At 34.9% G+C, this 23,873-nt stretch overlaps 1 protein-coding gene across 1 annotated transcript; it reads right to left on the bottom strand.

Annotated features, from left to right (window-relative positions):
• Window positions 1–1,482: 1,482 nt before the first annotated feature.
• Window positions 1,483–10,881, bottom strand: LOC128208014 (uncharacterized). Its single transcript, XM_052911291.1, has 5 exons — window positions 10,808–10,881; window positions 9,921–9,969; window positions 9,381–9,524; window positions 8,248–8,490; window positions 1,483–1,859 (listed from the first exon to the last, which is right to left on the bottom strand). The coding sequence occupies exons 1-5, from the start codon at window positions 10,814–10,816 to the stop codon at window positions 1,834–1,836; spliced, it is 471 nt and encodes a 156-aa protein (XP_052767251.1). The 5' UTR covers window positions 10,817–10,881; the 3' UTR covers window positions 1,483–1,833.
• Window positions 10,882–23,873: the final 12,992 nt, after the last annotated feature.

Below are 23,873 nucleotides of genomic sequence, written 5' to 3'. Positions count from 1 at the left end.
ATAAAGTACAATTTATTTCTAGTATTATTTACATGTAAGTATTTGTGATTGTTATGTAGCTGTTTACATTCAATTGTTTCATTAGTTTGCTCATCATATACTGTTAAATCAAGATAATTACTGTAGACTCCATTGTTTACTCATAGAACTTTCATGTTATTGAAATGTTAATTTACATTGAAGTGCTTGCCATATGTTCAATGTTTAAGTATGCACCCTTTGAAAAAGTAGTGGTATATTGCTTTGCACATGTTGGTTGGTCGGTCAGTCAGTAGACAAAATCTTGTCCAATTCATAAATAGAGAATACTTGGGCCTAAGGTCTCATACTTGGTAGAGAGGCTGGTAATGACCAGCAAAATGACCCCTTTTGACTTGAGGTCAGTAGGTCACAGACATGATGACCTTGAACACAAGAGTCTTGTCTGGTTGATAACTAGAGTATGCTTTGGCCTTAGGTCCTCAAACATGGCAGGGTGGTTAGTCAAAACCTGCAGATGACCCATATTGATTTGGGGGTTAGCAGGTCAAAGGTTAAGGTCACCAGATTGACCTGTCATGGTCATCTTTCAAAACAGGTATTTAAAAATATTATAATGATTAATAAAAATAATGTTTTGCTTGAAAGTTCCAAGAAATAGACTATTGTTGTATTATTTTAAACATATTGGTTTCCACTTCAATTGACCATTAAGCAACTATCTGTATATCAGCATAACTAGCATTGCCCATATTCTTAACAAACTTGATGGTGGCCATCACCTTAAATTTCCCCGCAGACATTTAATGTGAGATGACTGATTGACTGCCATTAAGGGGGCATACAGGTTCCTGTTAATGTTCATCTTAATCCTGTTTGAATTAAAGTTCTTCATTTACAACATTGTTTCTGTCATCATTGTTAACGTGTTAATCTTTACTGCTCTGAAACTGACACATTTGTGATCTGCAGTATTCCAAACTTGTTTCATCTGTAGTTGTTTTATCTAAAACACATCATGAAATAGTTCACATTTAAACAACAACGCAAAAGAGATATTTCATTCAAGATAAAGAACATGCATACCATTCATAGTATGTCCTTTTCTCTTCGTACATTGTTAATGAATTGAACTTACTTTATGAACATCAGTTTACAAACTATAATACATGCAATTCAATTACTGAGTGTCTTTCAACTCTATAGGTTTTATTTTGTTGAAAACCTGTTTAAATTGAGTCATTCATTAAACCCCAATTTTACAGTTGTAATACTTGATCTAGTATTTTGGAAAATAATTCATCAATTATTGTAGACTAATAAATTATTGTTGACATTTCATGATAGTGTGGCAATTTTGTATCAATAAAAAGACATAGTAACAGCCTATGTTCAGTGTTTTAAAACTGTTAAGACACATGGGTTATCATATCGAATTAATGAGTTGATGCTAGTTAACAAGAGGACACAATAAGCTGATATGAATTATTTTAAACAGTCGGTCTTTACAGTAGATACTACTTTCTTGTAAAAACTAGTTTGTATTTAAGTTTAGTAATTGTGAACAGGATTATATAAAAGACAAGTCCATTTAAGAATTCAAGATTTTGTCTCTTTTACTCTTTCGAAGTAATCACAAACATGTCCACTTACACGAAAAATCTTACATATAGCAGATAACACAAATTACACTTAATTATTTATGTCCGGTTTCTTATTCACTATGTCAGTTCAATCACAGAAGGCACGCATTGTATATAATATATTAATACAGCATTAAATTTAACTTTGTTCATTTACTTATAATTTTCATGACAAAACTGCAGATCTCCATCCACATCGTCTGTTTTGTCATCATAAGGACATTGTTTTCACAAAATCTGAAAGAAAAAAAAAATCAATGGATTACGGTACATCTTTAATAAATGTTATATATTGTATTTAGCACAAATAGACTTTTACAATTATCCATCACAATAAAAATATGACGCACATGCAGCCCATGTCAAATAAAAAAGCAGCCTCACAAAAGCTTGGTTTTCTAAACTGCGTCTTTAAAAAAAGGTAAATCTTTTTATTATGCCCCCGAAGGTGGGCATATTAAAATTGCATTGTGTGTCCATCTGTCCGTCCGTCAATCCGTTTCCATATCCGGGCTTTAACTTTGTCATGCAAGTAGGGATGTTAAAATAACTTGGCACATGTGTTCAGCATCTAAAGGCGGTGTGTGTTGTGTAAGACCCAAGTCCTTACCTCAAAGTTCAAGGTCAAACTTTGAGTTTTATCATTACGGAATGCAGCTTATATGCATATACAGAATAGTCGGTGGTGTACGGGCTGTAATTTTGTTGTGCACAGAGGGATTTAAAAATTAATTGGCACATTTGTTTTGTATATAAAGTCGATGTGATGTGTGCAAAACCCAACGTCCCTACCTGAACATTCAAGGTCGCATTTTAGAGTTTTATCCGTATGGAATTCTGCATTTAAGCACATAGAATATCTGCTTTCGGCTGTAACTTTAGTTTAAGATTACTTTGAGATATTTTAAGATTACTTTGCACATGTGATGGATACATAAAGACGATGTGTCGGGTGCAAGACCCATGTCTCTACCTCTTACTGCATCACTCCTCCACACTTGATGTCATCCATCATGGGGGCTGGCATAATTACTTATAGTTTGTGATAGCTCTTCCTGAATGTGTAGGCATATTAGAAATTGCATAATCAATTTAACTGGATGGCACTTCGGGGGCATTCAACACCTGTGACAGCTCTTGTTTATAAATGCTTTGCTTAACCTTTTATAGAAATGACGAAGCTTGATGATGATGATGATGATGATGATGATGGTGGTGGTGGTGATGATGATGATGATGATGATGATGAGAGTAGTAAATGAATGAATGAGCCAGTCTGCCAAGTAGTTACAATTAGTCAGTCAGTCAGTCATTAACTTATATTTGGATATTTTGATGTCATCAGGTAAGAAAAACATCCTGTTGCATTATCTTAATGATTTTACTTGTGTCTGCCGAAATTTGGAAACTCTGCTTTCGTTTTAAAAGTATGCATTTCAAAACCTTTCTACAGATATAAAAAGCTTAGGTAACTGTTCACAAATTAAACAACAGTATTGACTTTTTTTGCAGCTAAAAGTGCTTTGGGTATGTGCTTTGTGGTATCATAATTAATGGTCATACACATTTTTTAACCAATCAAAACCTGTGTTACATACTATAAACAAACATTAACCAATCAGAAGGCAGATGTATTGTTCATCACATCTAGCTCTTTTAGAACTAATTTATAAAAACGAAAACAAAGATGGATGACTTGTGTTTGGCTGAATTGAATTTGAGCAAATTAGTATATACCATTGGAAGCACAGCTATGGATAATCATTGTTAAGATCAGTTATACATAAAATATCAATTTAAACATGACAAATCCTTATCATTTATCTTTTGTTGTGAGATTCCAGGGCACTGACTACTGCCAGTACTGGTATGTGTTGTTCAATAAAAATAACTTACACCTTTTCAGAGATTTGCGTTTTGGGCCATTATAGATAGATAAATAGATTTATTCGTGCATATATATGTCATAGTAACAAACCAAATATCTCATAAAGTTATAACACAGACTGATTAACAAAGTATTAGTGATGATATCTATACTAAAGCACAACATCATTAGAATGCTTTGGATACATACGTGCGTTAACAAAGATTTAATTCAATGTGACAAATATATAACACAGGATAACCCATTAAAGTTATTCAACTTATTTCCAATGGGGTCCTTATGACAACTATAATTATTTGCCAAGATATCAGTTGTAAGCTGTTTAAATTAGGTTTACTTATACAAAAATAACATGCATGTACTCTTGACCAGTTAAAGAATGATTAAATGTTTGATATCGAACTTTTACAGTTATAATGCAACCGACTGTTAAAACCATATGACACTTTAGCATAATATGACAAAAATCTTTGGACTGATATGCAAGATTAAATGAATAACAATTAATAAAATAGGAAATCTTCCATTTCTGCACATTTCATACCAACAATGAGATGTGATTTCACTTCTTTTTTAAAAGTATTCTTATTTTTCAATTCTTTTAACTTTATTGGAAGACTGTTCCAGTCCTGGATTGCTTGATAAAAGAAAGTATTTAATATAAAACTGTCAGCCTGTGGCACTTTAAAATTTCCAGCACTATGTCTACTGTTGTAAGAATGTGTGGATGAGACTAAAGTAAAATGTTCATGTAAGTATGATGGGCATTTGCTATTAAAGATTTTATGTACATGGTTTAGTCGTAGTTGCTTTATCCTATTTTCTATATTAAGCCATCCAATATCACTGAAAGCCGAGACTTTCAGGGAAGTTCTACAATCATAGCCATAAATAAATCTGACAACTTTGTTCTGAGTGACCTGTAATCTGTTCTTGAATTGTTTAGATATACCATTGTACCAAGATGTCGATGCATAGTCAAAATGACATTGTATTAAGGAGTTACATAACAATCTTCTTAGATTCATATCTAAAAAACGATTTTGTCTATATAAAAATTTTAGCCTAGAATTAACTTTACTGACAATATTGTTAACAATAGATGCAGCACTGAGATCATTGTCCAGTATATTTCCAAGATATTTAACAGATTGTTTAGGTTTTATGATATGGCCATTGCAGTTTACATTAAAGCTATCAACTTTTGTTAGTTTTCTTTAAGACCCAAATAAAATACATTCTGTTTTTCCAAGATGCAAAGACAGTTTGTTGTCAACTAACCACTTACTACAGTTTTCAAGTTCCTTGCCGAGTACATTACTAATAACAGACGGATCTTTATGTGACAAAAGGATAGCACTATCATCTGCATATAATTTTAATTTACATTTTTCACTTAGGCTTATACTCATATCATTGACATAGCATAAAAACAGCAACGGTCCAAGTATGCTTCCTTGAGGAACGCCACAAGAGATGTTCATGAATTCAGACGTTGTATTATTTACATTGACAACTTGTTTACGTCCAGATAAATATGATTGAAACCACTCAATTGAATCCACACCAATTTCTTTTAACTTCTGACATAGAATTTTGTGATCTACGATATCAAACGCCTTTTGAAGATCCAGCATAATCATTCCTGTATATAGACCTTTGGAATTTTGTTCTTTTATATGGTCGGTCAAATGAATTAGGCAGGAGTCAGTTGAATAGTTACATCTAAAACCACTCTGAAGTTCGTATAATAATCCATGTTTAACAAGAAAAGATTCTAGTTGGTTGTATACAACTCTTTCTAAGATTTTTAAAACTATACATAGTATGCTTACAGCTCGATAGTTTGAAACATCAGATCTGTTGTTTTTCTTAAACAATGGTTTAACTTTAGCATTTTTGAGTTCAGATGGTACAATGTTACTTGTGATAGAACTGTTTATCAGAAATGTTACTGGTATCTTTAAAAATGGTGCAGCATCTTTTAAAAATCTTGCAGGAATGTTATCTAACCCTGTGCTTTTTGAACAATTTAGTTTACATAGTTCCTTGTAAATGTATTCTTCACTAACAGTGTGAAGTTTAAATTTAACAGAGTCAGGATTTCTATCTTTATAAAATCGTTTAAAACAGTCAGACTCATAGTTAAACAAATTGAAGGGCAAAGGCAGTTTTTTTTTACTAAAGTTGAGGCTACAGTAGTAAAAAAAAGTATTAAAGTGATTTGCAATCTTACATGGTTCAAAACAATTTTCATCATCAATGTTCAAAACAATATTTGGAGAAGATTTACTTTTACTACTATATCCAAGATTTTTTAAATCTGACCACAGCTTTTTTGGATCATTTTTATTTTCTTCCAGCTTGTTCGACATATATTCCGATTTGGCCTTAATTACTTCTTTCTGAACAAGGTTTCTGTAAAAACGATATTTATCTAACATCTCCTTCTGTTTGTATTTTTTGAATTTGAAATAAAAAGCATCTCTTTGACTGATGAGTTCCAGAATGTTAGAATCTAACCATGGTTCACTTCTTTGTTTTAGTCTGACTTCCTTAACAGGAGCAACAGTGTTCAAAACTGACAGAAATGTTTCTTTAAAAGACAGCCATGAATCTTCTACAGTTTTTGCAATAAACATGTTTGACCAATCGCAAAGTTTAAGTTTGTGAATAAAATGATCTACATTGTAATGTTTCAAAGACCTTACAACAACATTCTTATGCATATTATACGTCCCTTTCTGTGTTTTACGCGTACAAAATACAGGCAAATGGTCACTGAGACCTATCGGAAGTGTACCAGACTGAACAATCTTGTTTTGATGGCTACATAAAATGTGATCTAACACAGAAGAGGACTCTGAGATTCTGGTAGGGTCATTTATGATCTGTTTTAGATTAAAGATATTAAGAACTTGTTCAAACCTTTTAAAAAGAGCTGATTTCTTTGCAAAAAAAATAATGTTAAAATCACCAAGGATGTACCATTCTGTGTCAGATCTAACCATAGATAAAACATTTTCAAAAATATCAACAAAATCTGTTTGTTTAGGTGGTCTATAACATGACCCTATTAAAATAGGTTTGGTTTTTGGTAATAAAATATCAGCCCACACTGCTTCAAGATTGTCATTTTCTAGGTCCCGTCTTTCGGTGAACGCCAGATCTTCATTAACGTATAAGCATACTCCACCACCTTGTCTGTTCCGGTCCTTTCTGATCACATTGTATCCTTGAATTTGTATTTCCGAGTCCATAAATGAATTGTCCAGCCAGGTCTCTGAAAACGCTATGGCTGCAAATCTATATTTTGACATTAAATGTCTCACTTCGGGCAACTTTGGGTCAAGGTCAATGTTACTAAAAATAGATGACCCTTTGCCAAAGTTTGTTACCAAATAACTTCACCATAACTTCAGTTGGGGTTGGCATATTGTGACCTAACTTAGCAAGAGGTAATGAGACTGCATTTGGGGCCCCAAGGGTCAAGGTCACTGTTAATAAATAAAAAAAAACAATTGAAACTGAATCTCACAACGAAGGCTAAATCATTGAAAGCCTGGTTTCGTCGCATTACGGCGTTTCTTGTTAGCTATTTTGATTAGTCCATGTCTGGCGTACGACGTCAACAATTGCAATATCTCCTAAACGACTTGGACAATTTTATAAAACTTCACAGGGATGTTCCTTAGGTGGTGCCCTTTCAAAACTGATCAAAGAAATAAATTCCATGCAGAACTCTTGTTGCCTTGGCAACTGAAAGGATGTTGTTGTTTTAAAAAAAACACTACTTGACATAAACCGTAAGACCTAGAGCTTATATGTTTGGTGTGTTACAGTGTCTAGTGGTTCAAATCAATCCCCTGGGGTCAAAATTGACCATGCCATTCGGGTCACCGGGTTTGCATAAAGATATAAAGGGAAAGCTGTGAAAACCTTCGAAACAGCTCGGTCCAGACCCTTGATATTTGGTATGTAGCATCATATAGTGGTTAGGTATCAAGATTATTAAAATTATTACCCTGGGGTCACAACTGTCTATGCCCAAGGGGTCACAAATTTCCTATAGACTGATACAGTTAATCTTGTCTGAAACCTCTAGGCCCAGATCCTTGATATTTTGTATGTAGCATCATTATGAGGTCCTTTACCAAGTTTGTTCAAATTATGCCCCTGGGGTCAAACCTGGCCCCGGCCCTTGGGTCACTAGTTCCTTATACACTTAGATGGGGAAATCTTCTTGACTGAAACCGCTCGGCCCAGACCCTTGAATTTTTGTAAGTTTTATCATGTAGTGGTCCTCTACCAAGTGTGTTCAAATTATGCCCCTTTGATCAAAACTGGCCCGCCCCGGGGTTCATTGTGACAAGTTTCTTATATATTTACATAGGGAAATATTTGAAAATCTGCCCTGCCCCAGGGTCACAAGTTTCCTATAGACTTTCAAAAGAAATACTTTGAAAATCTTCTTGTCTGAAACCGCGAGGCCCAGACCCAGTTTATATGTTGCATCATACAGTGCCCCCCCCCCCCCCATATTGAACTGTGAACCGTGAACATTCAGTTTACTTAACAAATTCACATGAAACAAAGCCCATTGTACATGACGACAACATGCATATGTGTATCAAGTCCAACCACTCTTGCTAAAAAAATTGTTGAGCCCAATGGCACCCGCTTGCAGGGCTCTTTGTTTCCACCATGCATCTGTTAACAATATCCACATGTACTTACCAACATAATTTACTTGACCAACTCCGCCTGCGTCCGCTACTCGACAAAGTTCGTTAATCTCGGTGACCGTCAGTCGTTCACCGAGGTTGGCAAGAACGTGACGCATCTCGGTGACACTGACGAAGCCATTGTTAAGGTGATCAAAGACACGGAACGCGTCTATCAGTTCCTTTTCAGTTTCCGGTGCCTTCACTTTCCGCACCATCATCGTGAGAAACTCTGGGAACTCGATGGTACCGCTCTCTAAAACAGAAATGCATCAAGTTCTACACACATACTACATGAAGCACAGTTTGATTTTACTAATCAATACTTTTGTCTTGAAGTTGTGTTACCTTAATAAATTTCATTGTCGATCACTATCATTCCTAGAAAACTATAAACAGTCCAAGCCATAATCATCTCACGGAGTTCTCGGCGGATGGATTCTTGTACAGAGAGCGCAGCACTACCTTCAGGTCATCCCCGGTACAACTACATTTACCTCAATGACCGGAAACTCTCACCCCCATGGGACGTGCCGTCATCATCATCCACCTATGATCATCTCATGGAGTACTATTGGATGGATTCTTGCACTGATAGCGAAGCATCGCCTTCAGATCGCCCACAGTGATGCTAACCTTCCCTCCATAGCCCGACCTTCGAACCTCTCCCAGAACTTACCGTAATTATCCAACTCCCAGAGAATCTCATGGAACATCTCGTTTGGCGGGGTTTTCCAACGGAGTACAAGACCACCTTAGGTGGTCCCTGTTGATACTCCCCTTACCCTTTTTGACCCTGCCCTTCACTTCACCCAAACAGGGACACGCCGTCATTATTTACCACCCTGATCACTGTGATGCTCCCCTTACTCTCCATAGCCCGACCCCTTTACTTTCCAATCGTCACCCAATCCCTGGATGCACCGTCATATTCTACCTCTCTGCACTCTTCGTCTGACGGAGCTCCATCAGGTCGTACCCGTTGAAGCTATGAAGCACCCCCGACCCCATTGGACTCAACGTCATTATCCACCATCCTTATTATCTGAATGAGCATGATTCTTGCCCAGATAGCGACGCATCGCCTTCAGATGAAGCTTCCCTTACCCACCATGGCCCGACCCCCCTCAGCCCCATGGCGCTCACCGTCATCATCCACCTCCCTGATCATCTCAACGAGCTCTTCGTCAGACGGGTTCTTGCCTAGAGAACGCAGTACCGCCTTTAGATCGTCTACAGTGATGCTACCTTTACCCTCTCGATCAAAAAGACCAAACGCCTCTCGGAAGTCTGTCAATGAGATTATCATAAAAGTAATCACCGGTGTACTCGAATTTATTATATTATAGACACCTTACGAAGCACCCTAAACATCACCACTAAAAACAACCATGATTTCACTATGAAGGACAACAACAACCATCGTCAATCGAAAAAAACCCATACAAAATCTGCATTGATCGTCAATACCAGCCCTACATGTAACAACAGCACATCATCACCACCACCATCATCATCATCATCATCAACAGCAACAACAAAAAGTGTAAATCGTCATAATTGTCATTATTAACATCAACATCAACAAAAAGTGTAAATCGTCACAATTGTCATTATCAACATCAACAAAAGGATCATAGAGTCTAGCTAATACTGTTTTCGCTTTTAACATTTACAAACCATTACCCTCAATCTGTTCGTCGGTCAGTTGGAGATCAGACAGCGATACGTCATACTGAAAACAAACGGCGGACGATCAGACACTAGATGGACATGAAAGGTATTGATGACAAAAGGCGTGTTTTTATTTTCAGGAAACATGACTATTATCAACGCCTATTATAATTATGACTTTTAACAACTTTATTATTTCACATGTACGAGGGTTGATCCCGAATCGCATAATAATGAATTTGATTGTATATTTTGAAGTCGGCATCCGAATTGTTTCTGCGACCAAAGGTTCAATGAGATCGTAAAGTTTGACAGTCCATCTAAGAAGAACTTAAAATTTTATATGTGCATGTCAGTATTATATGTATGCATGGTTTATATCAATCCCTCTTAAGGACCTTCTACAGAACAAAAGAACCAAACATGTAATATTTAATCATTCAAAATTTCAAACAATAATGAATCAGTCAATCAGGACAATTTTAACAGATATTTGAAATCGTGATAACATTATGTACATTTTGTCGCATGACCACAAATAAGATCCAAGATAATGAGATCAAATATAAAGCACAAAATTAAATTGCAGTGTTGGTACAGATACTTAATGTGTTAGGAAATTGAGCAAATTTTACGAAGGAATATATTATCAGATTTTATTATTAAACATTTTCAGGGTTTTTTTTCGGAAAAGTCTTTCTACGAAATTAATATGTGATGTATAATTAACTTTTGAGTAAAAATCTTTGGCGTCCCAGCAACTCTTGCATTGTAGAAGACTCTCATAGTAAACCACCTATATTATATTAATACTACTGATTTATACATTTCATTGAAGTTACTCATACAATGAAACAGATTAAATCATTAGTTTTAAAAAGTAGTATTTTAGTTCTTACCATTGACATTTTGTATTCCAATGATATTGGTTTGATAAGCGTCTTGGTATTCGAAGTTAAACTACTCAACTGTAATTGACTGAATCAATAGCCCTCAATGAATGTGAGTGAAGTTAGCAGCACAGCAGCATAGCAGCAAGCTGCTAGCAGCAACAGCAGCTAGCTGCTGTGCTGCTGGCAGCTAGCTGCTGCGTTTTTACTATGAATATAATAATATATATTTACTATAATACAATAGTATATAATTGTTTTGTTTTTATTTCAGCTGTTTATAGGAATACAAATAGGAGTAAGAAAAAAAAAGATTTTACTGATTTAGCTGATTTGGTAAAATTTTGATTACGGCAGGGTTTTTTTCATGAGCGGCCCACCAATGCAAACATTTTGTTGAGAAAGGCCATAAATAATAACAAAGTTAATGAGGATATCAATGATTCGGCGTTACTTTTGGCTTTGTGAACTAGTGCATGTTAAGAAAGTATGCTCATATATTGACATTTATAGTTAACTAGTGTGTGCTTCAAAAGGCAATGCCTGTTTTGCATTTAAAATAGCCAAAACCAAACCAACTAGACATCTCTTATTTCTAATCAGGGATATGCATAGGTCTCCGAGTCACAACAATGATTCCATATTTCATTTTAATTTTAGCAGGGACCGACTACTCCCAAATTTGACATATACAGGAAAAGACCCTTTGTAATGGAAACACTTAGAGAATTAACTAGGATCTTTGTACTTCTTCTTCTATTAAATATTATTGGTACATTATATCAATAGCCGGACGTGACAATTAAACGTAAAAGGGGAATTAATAAAGAACCAACTTTTAACATCTTAATTTGACTTGAGTCATTTGAACGATAAAACTTTGTCTGCACTTCAACAGCGACTCGCAGTTATGTCAGCTAATACCACAAGCTGGTCAAATGCACGTGCCGCTAAGACAGTGTGGCTCGGGCTCGGTGAAGCTGCACTACTAAACCGGGGTGCACGGTCGCATACGAGGAGAAATCTTGCACCGTGTGACTTTGTATCTGCAAATGTCCTTCTTAAAAAAAATCCTTTCTTGTTTTATTAAATAAGTACCCTACTGATTTAATTTATTCTTGTATGACCCTTTTATAATTTTTAAACTTGTTCATGAAAACATATTAACTATATAATTGATAGGCAAAACTCATTAAATGCTTGAGACACAGTAACATTTCTTATCATCACAGTACAAAGTAAAATAATACCAACCATATTTACGAATAGCAGTTCAAAAAGTCACACTATACAGAACCGATGAATAAACGCAAACACACTTACATGCACGCACGCACGCGCGCGCACACGCACACACCCATAAGCATATACACGAAAATATTAATACAAAGTCATAACGAAAGTTATCTTAATGGCCTTGTGCTGCTTAGCAGTTCTCCGATCTGGGAATCCAGCCGTGCAGTTATAAAGGTTTTATTATAGAATTGGACTTTTCATCTTTTGTTGTTGTTTCTTTCAAACGATAATAACAGTATTTATACAATGCCTTTGAATAAGAACAAGAGTGATGTTATATATAATAGCCCACCAATATATTTTAACAAAGGATGCTTCACAATTTGGATATAACAATGGTGATCATGCATTTAAAATGGGTTTAAATATAAATGCTATATCACTGTTTAAAAGCTTATCAGTCATATTTATTTTGGTTTATTCAATTAATTCATTTATAGCTATGTATATTGTTTATATGTATTAGTAGGATAATCTTCTCGAAAAGTGTCAACCTAAAAGGCCCTGAGCCAATTAACAAATACACAGGAATGGCCCCTACTGTGACACCAGTGTAATATTGAGAAGATGCACGGCAGTGGATTATCATGGCAAATATTCCTTAAACTAGGCAGAAGTCAATACAATGAACACTCAATGTCAATATAATTGTATTTTTTTCGGAACTATACGGGACAATATTGTGCGGGTGTTCTTTAAATTGACTTTGACACAATTAACTGTTTAACTTCTCTGACGGAGTTAATAAAAATAAATATTTAAAATATCAAAATCAAGTTCCATTTCTAGAAATACATATTTGATATTAAAAAGTAATTACGAGATAATCGCCAAATTATAACCAATCAAGCTTAGTTACTTATGAAAATCCCTTAAACAATAAAGGTGTTAATCATAAGTATTTCCCTCTCATTGTCCTCTCGAATGTCTTAAACGATTGAGCAGAATAACGTAAATCTTTTTCGATAAAAATGGCCGAGGAGCTCCGAATGTCTCTTGGCTATATTGGACTAACTTTAACGGATTGAAGATGTTACACTGCGGAAAATGGTTTAATATACGGGAATGTACTGAAACCCGTACATTCAATTTGTACGGTAAGTGTACGGGATGTTGAGTATACGGGTGTGTTCGGATTCGTATATTCATAAAACTCGCACATCTTGAGTATACGGGATTCGATGTACGGGCGTGTACTAACCCGTACATTCGTGTTGTAACAAAAAACAATGAATTCTGTAGCCAATTAAGGTCTTTGGGGGTTTAATTTGAAAGCACATATAATATGAAAGTCATTTATACCATTGACTTAAACATATCACTGTTTCGTAAAAAAACAGGATGGTGTCAGTAAAAATTACCTTTGTAGAAAATTTAATGCTTTAATGGGATAGTACTTATACTATTTTGATGGATGAATCGGTACATCTCCGTATATCTTGAGTGTACGGGCATGAACGGTCTCCATACATGTTGAAAATACGGGAATTTATGCTATTCCGTACACTTTGAGAGTATGAGATTACACTCTTCCCGTACACGATGAATATACGATGTTCGGAAATAAACCAGTTCCCGTGCACACTGAGTGTACGGAATAGTAACACTTCCTGTACATTATGGGTATACGGTAATGTACCCTTTCCCGTACACACATGTTATAAAGGTTTTGAATTTTGTAATAAAGTCTGGTAATTTGGTGTTATATTTGACAGCATACATGATATGAACAACATTTAAATCATACACTGGTATACATTGTTCCGTGTTACGCAGGGAAACCGCAATGTGTTAGTAAGGGTCCCGTTGTGTAGGAAATGTTATGCTTTTGGTGGGTTTTAACAACCTTTGATGAAATTAAAGCGACATGTTTATAATAATAAATTATAAAAATCGACAATGCTGGTAGGGTTGATGTACGACTGGTACTAACAAAATTTTGATGAATGTACGGCACCATACATCTCGGTATATCTTGAGCGGATGGACATGTATGGTCTCCGTGCATGTTGAGTGTACGGGAATTTATGCTCTTCCGTACACGTTGAGCGTACGGGTTTATACCATTCCTGTACACGAAAAATATACGGGCGTGTACATTTCCCGTATATTACGAATGTACGGACATATACAAGTTCCCGTACACGCTGAGTGTACGGAAAAGTTACAATTCCCGTACCCTATGGATATACGGAAATGCACTCTTTCCCGTACGCCCATGTTATAAAAAAGTTTTGAATTTTGTAATCAAGTAAGGTTAATTCTTGTTTCATTTGACAGCATTTATGACATGAACAAATTTTATACCATTGACTAGTATACATTTTTCCGTGTTACGCCGACAAACAGGAATGCGTAAGTAAGAGTCACGTTTTGTAGAAATTGTAAATGATTTTTGGGGTTTTAACAGCCTATGATGAAATTAAAGCGACATCTTTATGATAAAAAAAATAAGACTTGGCTGTTACTGTGGTGTTACATTGGACAACATATATGATATGATCTGCATTTATTAGAGTGAGTGAGTGAGTGAGTGAGTGAGTGAGTGAGTGAGTGAGTGAGTGAGTGAGTGAGTGAGTGAGTGAGTGAGTGAGTGAGTGAGTGAGTGAGCGAGCGAGTGAGCGAGTGAGCGAGTGAGCGAGTGAGTGAGTGTGAATTGATGTATGCATGAATTAATGTATGCATGAATTGATGTATGCATGAATTGCATGAATTGATGTATGCATGAATTGATGTATGCATGAATTGATGTATACATGAATTGATGTATGCATGAATTGATGTATGCATGAATTAATGTATGAATGAATTAATGAACAAATAATATATTCAAACAATATTATATAAATTGTAACACCTGCTTTGATGAATGCTGATAAAATACAATCATATCTAAGATTAGAGACCGATTGCTAATTAAAAACAGATTATTGAAATCGAAATTAATTTCAAGTTTTCTAATTGGATGTTATTATTTTAAAGAAGCCAGATTTGTTTTTATCTGATATTTATCTTTATATTATATTTTTACCAAAGCTCTATCGATTGAGCTCACTCAATACTGAAGGTGGTGATGGTGTTAGTAGTTTATACTCCGGGTCCCGGCGTGAGCACATTTAAGGGTCCCAGAGTGACAGTTCAACCACCGCACAACACTCCTGGGCAGAACCAGTACTATGTGCCTTCACCTCTGCAAGGAACTGACAACTTCTGTACATGCCAGGGGCAGTGGTACAGTGCGAATTGTCGTCGAAAGGATTTCATAACAAATCACAACAGTAGTGACCTGGTCCGCCCGGGAATCGAACCCGGGTTGTCCGATTCAGAGTTTTACACTCTACCGATTGAGCTAACAGGGCGGACATACTCATTACTGAGTGGGTGTGTAAGCTTATTTATATTCGCACTCGAGCCTTGCCCGTTCGGCGAGTGCTCCATTAAGATTGTTAGTCATTTTAGGTTTTTGGAGCATTGTGCAAAGACAGAATGTAACCCTGAATGTTAGAGCTACACTGGTTCTTTAACGTGCACTAGTGTATAGCACTGTCACACGGAACCCCCATTTAACGTCCCTTCCGGAAGACGATTAGTTTTTGTCAGTGATGCGACGGGGGATCGAACCTGTGACCCCTGGATTGATAGTCAAGTGTGTTATCTCAAGACCACGGATCCGCCACACTCACTAGTGCAGATAGTCGGAGGTCGTTTGTTTATTTGAGTTTATCAAAGTCTGCCCGCGCCCATTGGCTGCATTATGGCTTGACCCCGCCGTGACGCCATCACGAGTTAAATTGTGTTTTAATGCCATAAGTGATATGAGATAGAATGACAGCAATTCGCAGTCAAATCCAGACTTTGGAAGACTTGAAGAAACAGAGTGAGATACAAGAGATCCAGGTGTGTTACCCTAGCTCTTTGCGAAGAGACCTCTTGGTTCTTTAACGTGCTCGGTGTAAAGCACCCTTACACGGGATACAACTTTCCTGGGTTGAACCAGTACTGAGTACACCACTTTTCCAAGCACTACCCTTTAAATGCCAAGCGCCTTAACCATGGCGGATAACAAAGGGCAACTGATAAGCCACGCCTTATTTGGACGCTGATTGGTCAGTCTGGTATTGGCCGGCTAATTTGACTGACAGCACGCGTTATGTCAATTAGTGACATGATCATTTGCTTATAAAAACACATGGCCAGTGGGTCATAAAACTATACGAAATACAACTAAAACACGCACATTCTAAATGTTATTAATTAATTCGACAAACTGTGGAAATTTTAATGACCGAATTATAAATCAATTGAAGTAATGACATATAAATAAATCTATAAAAAGGCAGCTTCCTTATCTCACTAATTCTAGTATTTAAACTACCTAATTTAAGCAATTGTGACAACTGTTTTGAAGAATGATGATAAAATCCTTTCCGAGATCATATCTAAAATAAAAGGCTACTGTTTTTTAAAAAAAAGAGACTGATTATTTATTTAAATCAAGAACAAAAATATTAATTTCAAGTTTGCATGTTATTGAAAGTTCTGAATTAAAACTTATTGATCATCTCATAAACTGCATATTGAAACCGGCCGATATGGCCGAAATAGAATAGATAGAGCCCAACGTTATTGTACTATTTGTAACTCTAATGATTTAGAAGATGAATATCATTTAATCATAACATGTCCTGTAAATAATGACTTCAGAAAAAAATGATAAAAATATATTACATTAGAAACCCAGGTATGTATAAGTTTATCGAAACTATTGTTATCAAAAAACGTAAGCATACTAAGTAGCTTAAGTAAATTAATAAATCAAGCATTTATGTTAAGAAATTCCTTACTAAATAACAACGTTTAGATCTTTCAAGTATTATGTCATTTATAAATAGCCTCCCTTAATACTTCATTAGTTAATATAATATATATCTCAGTTTGCATTTGAAACGAATCTTTTTTTCCATTTATTGAAACTTTATTTGTTCTTTAATTTAACTTACTTATACTATTGTCTTTTATTTGTATATAGGCCATGAATCGTTGTGACCATATTGAATATTTATATGTGTGTTTATATTTTTTTTATTTTTTGGCAAGAAACCGTTAAATAACATGTTTACGACAAAAACATGTCTGGTCGTCCGTCCATCCTTAAGACCGCCCGCCCGCCCGTCCGACCGCCCGCCCGCCCGTCATTCCGTCCGTCCGTCCAATTTAAGAAGCAGCAAACCAGATTTTTTTATTCCTAAATGTATTTAAAACGGCTCTAATTGTAAGCTTACTTTTCTCATAATTTGTTACCCATTACTAACTTTATTTTCATTGATAGCGGTTGACCCTAACCCACCCATTGGTATGAGGGAGTTGCAATAAAGATGCACTATCTTTCAAGTTGCACTCTTACATGTTTGACAATTTTAATTTATTTAAGTCAGAATCAGCTAAATTTGGCATCAATGTCTTCATTTCTGTCATTAAGATATCTCACAATAATGATCTCAACTATTTGGCAATCTGCCGAAAATTCTATTTTTCTTAAAGCGTTAGTATTATAGTAACGCTTTAAGACAAATAGAAGAAAATTTATTTAAGGAAAAATAACACACAATCTAACTAAATCATTATTATTATTATTATTATTATTATTATCATGATTATTTATTTATTTATTTATTTATTATTATTATTACTATTATTATTATTATTATTATTATTATTATTATTATTATTATTATTATTATTATTATTATTATTATTATTATTATATCCATCCCGAACATGCGAGTGTACGGGCTCCGTACATACATATATATATTTTTGCCAAAAATGCTATGCATAAAATATGTTTTTCTTCAAAAGTATGTAAAAGAAATATAAAAAAAACACATTTTTTTTTTATATTCATTGATAACTCCGTATATCCACGGGTGTGGGAATGGATAACCGGAAGTCCGTACACGTGGTGTTCCGTATACGTATTCGTGTACGGGTCCCGTACACGTTGGGTGTACTGGGTCGAATACGCCCGTATATTAAAGATGTATGGGGTTGGGTTTAAAAGACTGGCCGGACCGGACCAAATCCGGACGAACGGAAATCTCCGAACTGTTACGGAATTCGTTCGTTTTTTTCTAATTTTGTGTTGGAGTGGCCGGACCGGAAAAAATAAACATAGTCATTGCTATGTTTTATAGATATTATATTTATTAAAGTTTTATTATGTCTGTCTGTGAGCCTGTACGTGCATCTGTATGTGCGGCTGTACGTGCGTCTGTAGGAATGTCTGTCTGTATGTATGTCTGTGTGGCTGTGCGACTGTCTGTGCGTCTATATGCATGAACGTCTGTTTCTTTGTGCGTCTGTATGTATGTATGGATGTATGGATGTATGGATGTATGTATGTATGTATGTATGTATGTATGTATGTATGTATGTATGTATGTATGTATGTATGTATGTATGTATGTATGTATGTATGTATGTATGTATGTATGTATGTATGTATGTATGTATGTATGTATGTATGTATGTATGTATGTATGTATGTATGTATGTATGTATGTATGTATGTATGTATGTATGTATGTATGTATGTATGTATGTATGTATGTATGTATGTATGTATGTATGTATGTATGTATGTATGTATGTATGTATGTATGTATGTATGTATGTATGTATGTATGTATGTATGTATGTATGTATGTATGTATGTATGTATGTATGTATGTATGTATGTATGTATGTATGTATGTATGTATGTATGTATGTATGTATGTATGTATGTATGTATGTATGTATGTATGTATGTATGTATGTATGTATGTATGTATGTATGTATGTATGTATGTATGTATGTATGTATGTATGTATGTATGTATGTATGTATGTATGTATGTGACTATATTGTTCACACGGAATCATTTTCAAAGATTACATTAACTTATGTATGTTTTTTTTAAATACTATGTAATAATCTGTTAATTATTGTTTTTATTATAATTATATATTATTTTAATAATAATAATAATAATAATAATAATAATAATAATAATGTATGTTATTATTATTATTATTATTATTATTATTATTATTATTATTATAATAATCATAATTATTATTATTATGATTATTATTATTATTATTATTATTATTATTATTATTATTATTATTATTATTATTATTTTAACCTGACATAATAAAATATCTATGAAACATAGCAATGCGTATTTTAATTTGGTCGGGAAATTAGGTTAACTTCCGAACGACTTCCGTAACAGTTCGGAGATTTCAGTTGGTCCGCATTTGGTCCGGTCCGGCCACTCTTTTATACCTACCCATGTACGGGACCGTTCTTTCCCGTAAATTCAACCATTTTCCGCAGTGTTAGTACAAAATGCGGTACACATGTTGTGAATCATCATTCATGAAGTATGATAAGCCGTCTCATGCCACGCTTGCTTTCAGGTGTTCTAATTTTATTTGTGTTATGTTAGGCTCTTTTTCATTGGCTATAGGCAATCGCCAAGGTTTACCGACTGCAAGATAATCTATTAATAGAATACAGTGAAACGCCTCTGATTGGCTGAAATTGTCTCTGTTTGCTCTCCGAATCTTGGCGATTGATCCAGAGTATAGTCACATATCATCAACATTCTGGTGATCGAGAAAGGTTAACATGATGGGTTTTAAACTTTTCATGTATGGCTTATAGAAAGCACATTTTTCTATATAATCTGGTCATTTTATACTGTCAGTGAGTTCAAATTTAATTTTGAAACGAAACTGATCTCTGCATCTTTTAAGGATTTCAGAAAGTTGTTTTTTTGGACACTTAAAAGTTGCAAATCTAATTTCGAAATTTGGATTCAAGGCTCTGTCCCCTGCACCCTATAAATAACAAACTAAGCACAACATTTACTTTTTATTATTATTGAAAGCAACTGTTTGCTTTTTCATATTTTAAATATTGAAGAGAAAGAATGACACATAAAAAAACTCAATCAAATCTTACAAACCCTACCTACATATAGGCGCGACCCTACCGATTGGTTTAAAAAATATTAAAACAATTGTATTAATACTTGTGGTACATCTTCTTTGGGAATAAGAGTGCATCTTTTTTAATATGTAGTTTAAACATTTTTACGTTTTATACAGGAATTCTTAAACGCTATTCGCCAATGGAAAATAACGTTCTTTATCAATATTCTTAAATCAAGCCTTATAAAAAATGCCTGTTTTAACCCTAACCAAATCTTTGTTTTGCCTTATAGTTCTTAACACAAATAAATTATTATAACAGTACAACAATTTAAATAAAATATTAAATGAGTCGCTTTGCTTTATAAATCTTTAATTTTAAATTACAGTACCTGTTTCTCAAGTTATAAATGATTTTTTTCCACCCAGATATGTATTTCGGGAAATGTTATTATACACATGCTATTGACACAAGTTTATGTTTTATTTTACGATATTTCGTAAAAACAATTTTATGGCATTAATAAATGCCCTATTTTCATTCAAAGCTTGTGTTACGTTTTCCCTTCATCCATACGAGTTCGACCCGGCCTGTCACTTAGTACCTTGACGTTGAGCAATACATAAATGGTATGATGTCATTGCCAGTAAGTGTTACTGACCATCAAATTCTTGATCAAACAAACGCACTGAACGACCCCTGCTGAGAAAAGTTATAAATAGGTCAGAAATAAGTTGATTACATAAGAAACACCCGCTGCTGACAGTTTATAGTATATTAATTAAGCATCATCAAAGGAACTCCAGATAATGGGAGCAGAAATAAAAGCACAGCGGGTGGCTGCTAATAGCAACTAAAATGACTCAACAAAGGGCTACACTATAACCACAGATCAAGAGAGGAAATGTTTCACTTTTCATTAATCTTTACCTATATATATATATATATATATATATATATATATATATATATATATATATATATATATATATATATATATATATATATATTGTATATATTTAATAATTGAAATGAAAGAAGTCGATCATTTTCATGTACTAAATCGTTAAAAGGTTTTAGTATGTACGGAAATAAATATAGAGAAATAAATTACTTGACATGACACAGCCGTACACAGCCATTTATTATTTTGTACAAGTACATACTGAGCCAATAGTTCAGAACTTCAGAATCTTTACAGCTCTAGAAGTTTAATGGAAACACTTGTGATCTGCAGTATTTCTTAACAATCAAAGTCACTGTTATCTTAACATTCCAATGACAGGATGATGAGGATTTAAAATCAGTGTTTCAATGTCTAATATGTTGTTTAAATAATTCAGCGTATACTTTGTTGCAACCCTTTTAAAGGGACTGTCTCACAGATAATAAAATAGCGGAAAAAAATAAAATTGTCGAATAATGACATACACTTGGCATCGATGTGTACAATGCATTGAAACTTACTAATTGAAGTACCACATAGTTTACAACTTATTTAAGTTTAGCAGTTATATTGTATTTTACCATTAAAAAAAAGATTACTGGGTATGTCTACCAGGTAGAATTCATTCCTTATGTGTGATTGGCTAGTTGGTGTTTTCACGTGATACTACCGAGATAGCTTTATAATTTAATTATGTATCCCATAGTCATGGTAGCTCAGTAAGGAAGACGCCGAATTTCAATTTTGGCGACGCGGGTTCGAACCCAGTTTCGGACACAATCTTTTTTTACATTTTGGTACTTTTTTACAATTATGACATCAAAGCGTAACAAATTCTATTAGATTAATGTCCTGAGATTCGTTACAGAAAAAAAAAATTTTGGTGCAAATCTGTGACACAGAATTTGCTTAATGAAACCCCCTCTGTCCCCCTCTACTTAAACACTGTTTACACTCCGTACCTCTTATACCATCCAAAATGTTACCTCTGTGTACCCTCCGTTGATACGTATGTACGGTACTAGTCAATAGTTTGCCCGCCATTATAATGTTTGTCGTTAGATGCGAACTGGGGATTGCAAATTTCTTTATATAAAGCATTAAATGTAAATTTTTGGCAATATCTGTCTCTAAATATATAAAGCTATTGTTTTTGTTGAGCAGGTGTTATTCGCCTATTGTTTGTTTTATTTTCGGCAATTTTAATTCGAACCTGCGCTAGACGGACCCACTTCAATTGCAAATCAGCGCCAAGGATTCAAACCTATTGTCTACTAGCCGGCGTTAATAAATTTCAATTGACATGCAGAATAGATCCCTGCATGGATTTCAGTTACATATACTTTTTAATGAGTTTTAAATAACCATGATTGTTTCCAATGAACCTGACAATGCCTAGCTGAACATGAGCCAAAGGAGCGTTAAGCGAAGAATGTTCAACATTACACTTTTCGCTAAAGTTCCCTCAGTCGAATTTTCGGGTTCTATTTTCGGCTACTCAGGACAAAAGCTCCAGCGATCTAAATAGCTCATATTGTAGGGCTCGTGGCCTAGTTCATCCCCCCACTTTTCGTTATGGTCCCCTTAGTCGAAATTTCTGGTCAGTTCGTACCCAAAATGGCTTTTACAGCAGCAAATTTCGATTTTCGAGCTCTATTTTCGGCTACTCAGGACAAAAGCTCCAGCGATCTAAATAGCTCATATTGTAGGGCTCGTGGCCTAGTTCATCCCCCCACTTTTCGTTATGGTCCCCTTAGTCGAAATTTCTGGTCAGTTCGTACCCAAAATGGCTTTTACAGCAGCAAATTTCGATTTTCGAGCTCTATTTTCGGCTACTCAGGACAAAAGCTCCAGCGATCTAAATAGCTCATATTGTAGGGCTCGTGGCCTAGTTCATCCCCCCACTTTTCGTTATGGTCCCCTTAGTCGAAATTTCTGGTCAGTTCGTACCCAAAATGGCTTTTACAGCAGCAAATTTCGATTTTCGAGCTCTATTTTCGGCTACTCAGGACAAAAGCTCCAGCGATCTAAATAGCTCATATTGTAGGGCTCGTGGCCTAGTTCATCCCCCCACTTTTCGTTATGGTCCCCTTAGTCGAAATTTCTGGTCAGTTCGTACCCAAAATGGCTTTTACAGCAGCAAATTTCGATTTTCGGTCAAATGGGATTTTTAACATTTATCATACACATTAATAATGGTAATCCGTCAGACAATGCAAAAACTGAGGCATTGTCGTTTTCATACGATGAAAAGAATTACCTTAAGTTGGTATGGTCCCGTTGCCCCTTCCTGTATTTTAAGATGAGAAATTGGTATTTCAGAAAAAATTATTATTTTGGTGGTCTACTTATTTAATAAACCCGTCGCAATCAAAATTTTACCAAATGACCTAAAACAGTAAAATCTCATTTTTTCTTACCCCTTTTTATATTCCTATAAACAGCTGGAAAGCATACAATGGTTTACTAAAGTAGTATATAGTAAACCTAAATCATTATATTTACAGTGAAAACATGTAGCAGCTAGCTGCCAGCAGCGTAGCAGCCAGCTGCCAGCATCATATCAACTTGCTGCTAGCAGCTTGCTGCTATGCAGCTGTGCTGCTAACTTCACGCACATCCTCAATGATTCGTCTGTATTTGTTATAAAGCGGGAAATATGATACTCGATTCGATCCAGGATTTATTTTGATTTATACAAATATGATATCCCATCTCTCATTAAACAATGTCGGACCACATCAATTTTGCATTTCCGAAGTTAAAAATCTCGGTTATAAAGAAATGAATGACAATCTTACTGTTAAAATGAACTTTCAAGGGTTTATTAGTTTTCTAGTTCTAGTGGT

Source organism: Mya arenaria, chromosome 11 (genome assembly GCF_026914265.1).
Source record: "Mya arenaria isolate MELC-2E11 chromosome 11, ASM2691426v1".
Classification (NCBI taxonomy): Eukaryota; Metazoa; Mollusca; class Bivalvia; order Myida; family Myidae; genus Mya; species Mya arenaria.
This window is presented reverse-complemented; position numbering and strand designations above follow the sequence as displayed.

Bases quoted from the DNA above. Each gene is read 5' to 3' on its own strand.
- LOC128208014 (XM_052911291.1), bottom strand. The intron at 9,525-9,920 runs GTAATGGTTTGT...TCTCATTGACAG, and splicing joins GACCGACGAACAGATTGAGG to ACTTCCGAGAGGCGTTTGGT. The intron at 1,860-8,247 runs GTAAGTACATGT...TTTTTCTTTCAG, and splicing joins TGGTCAAGTAAATTATGTTG to ATTTTGTGAAAACAATGTCC.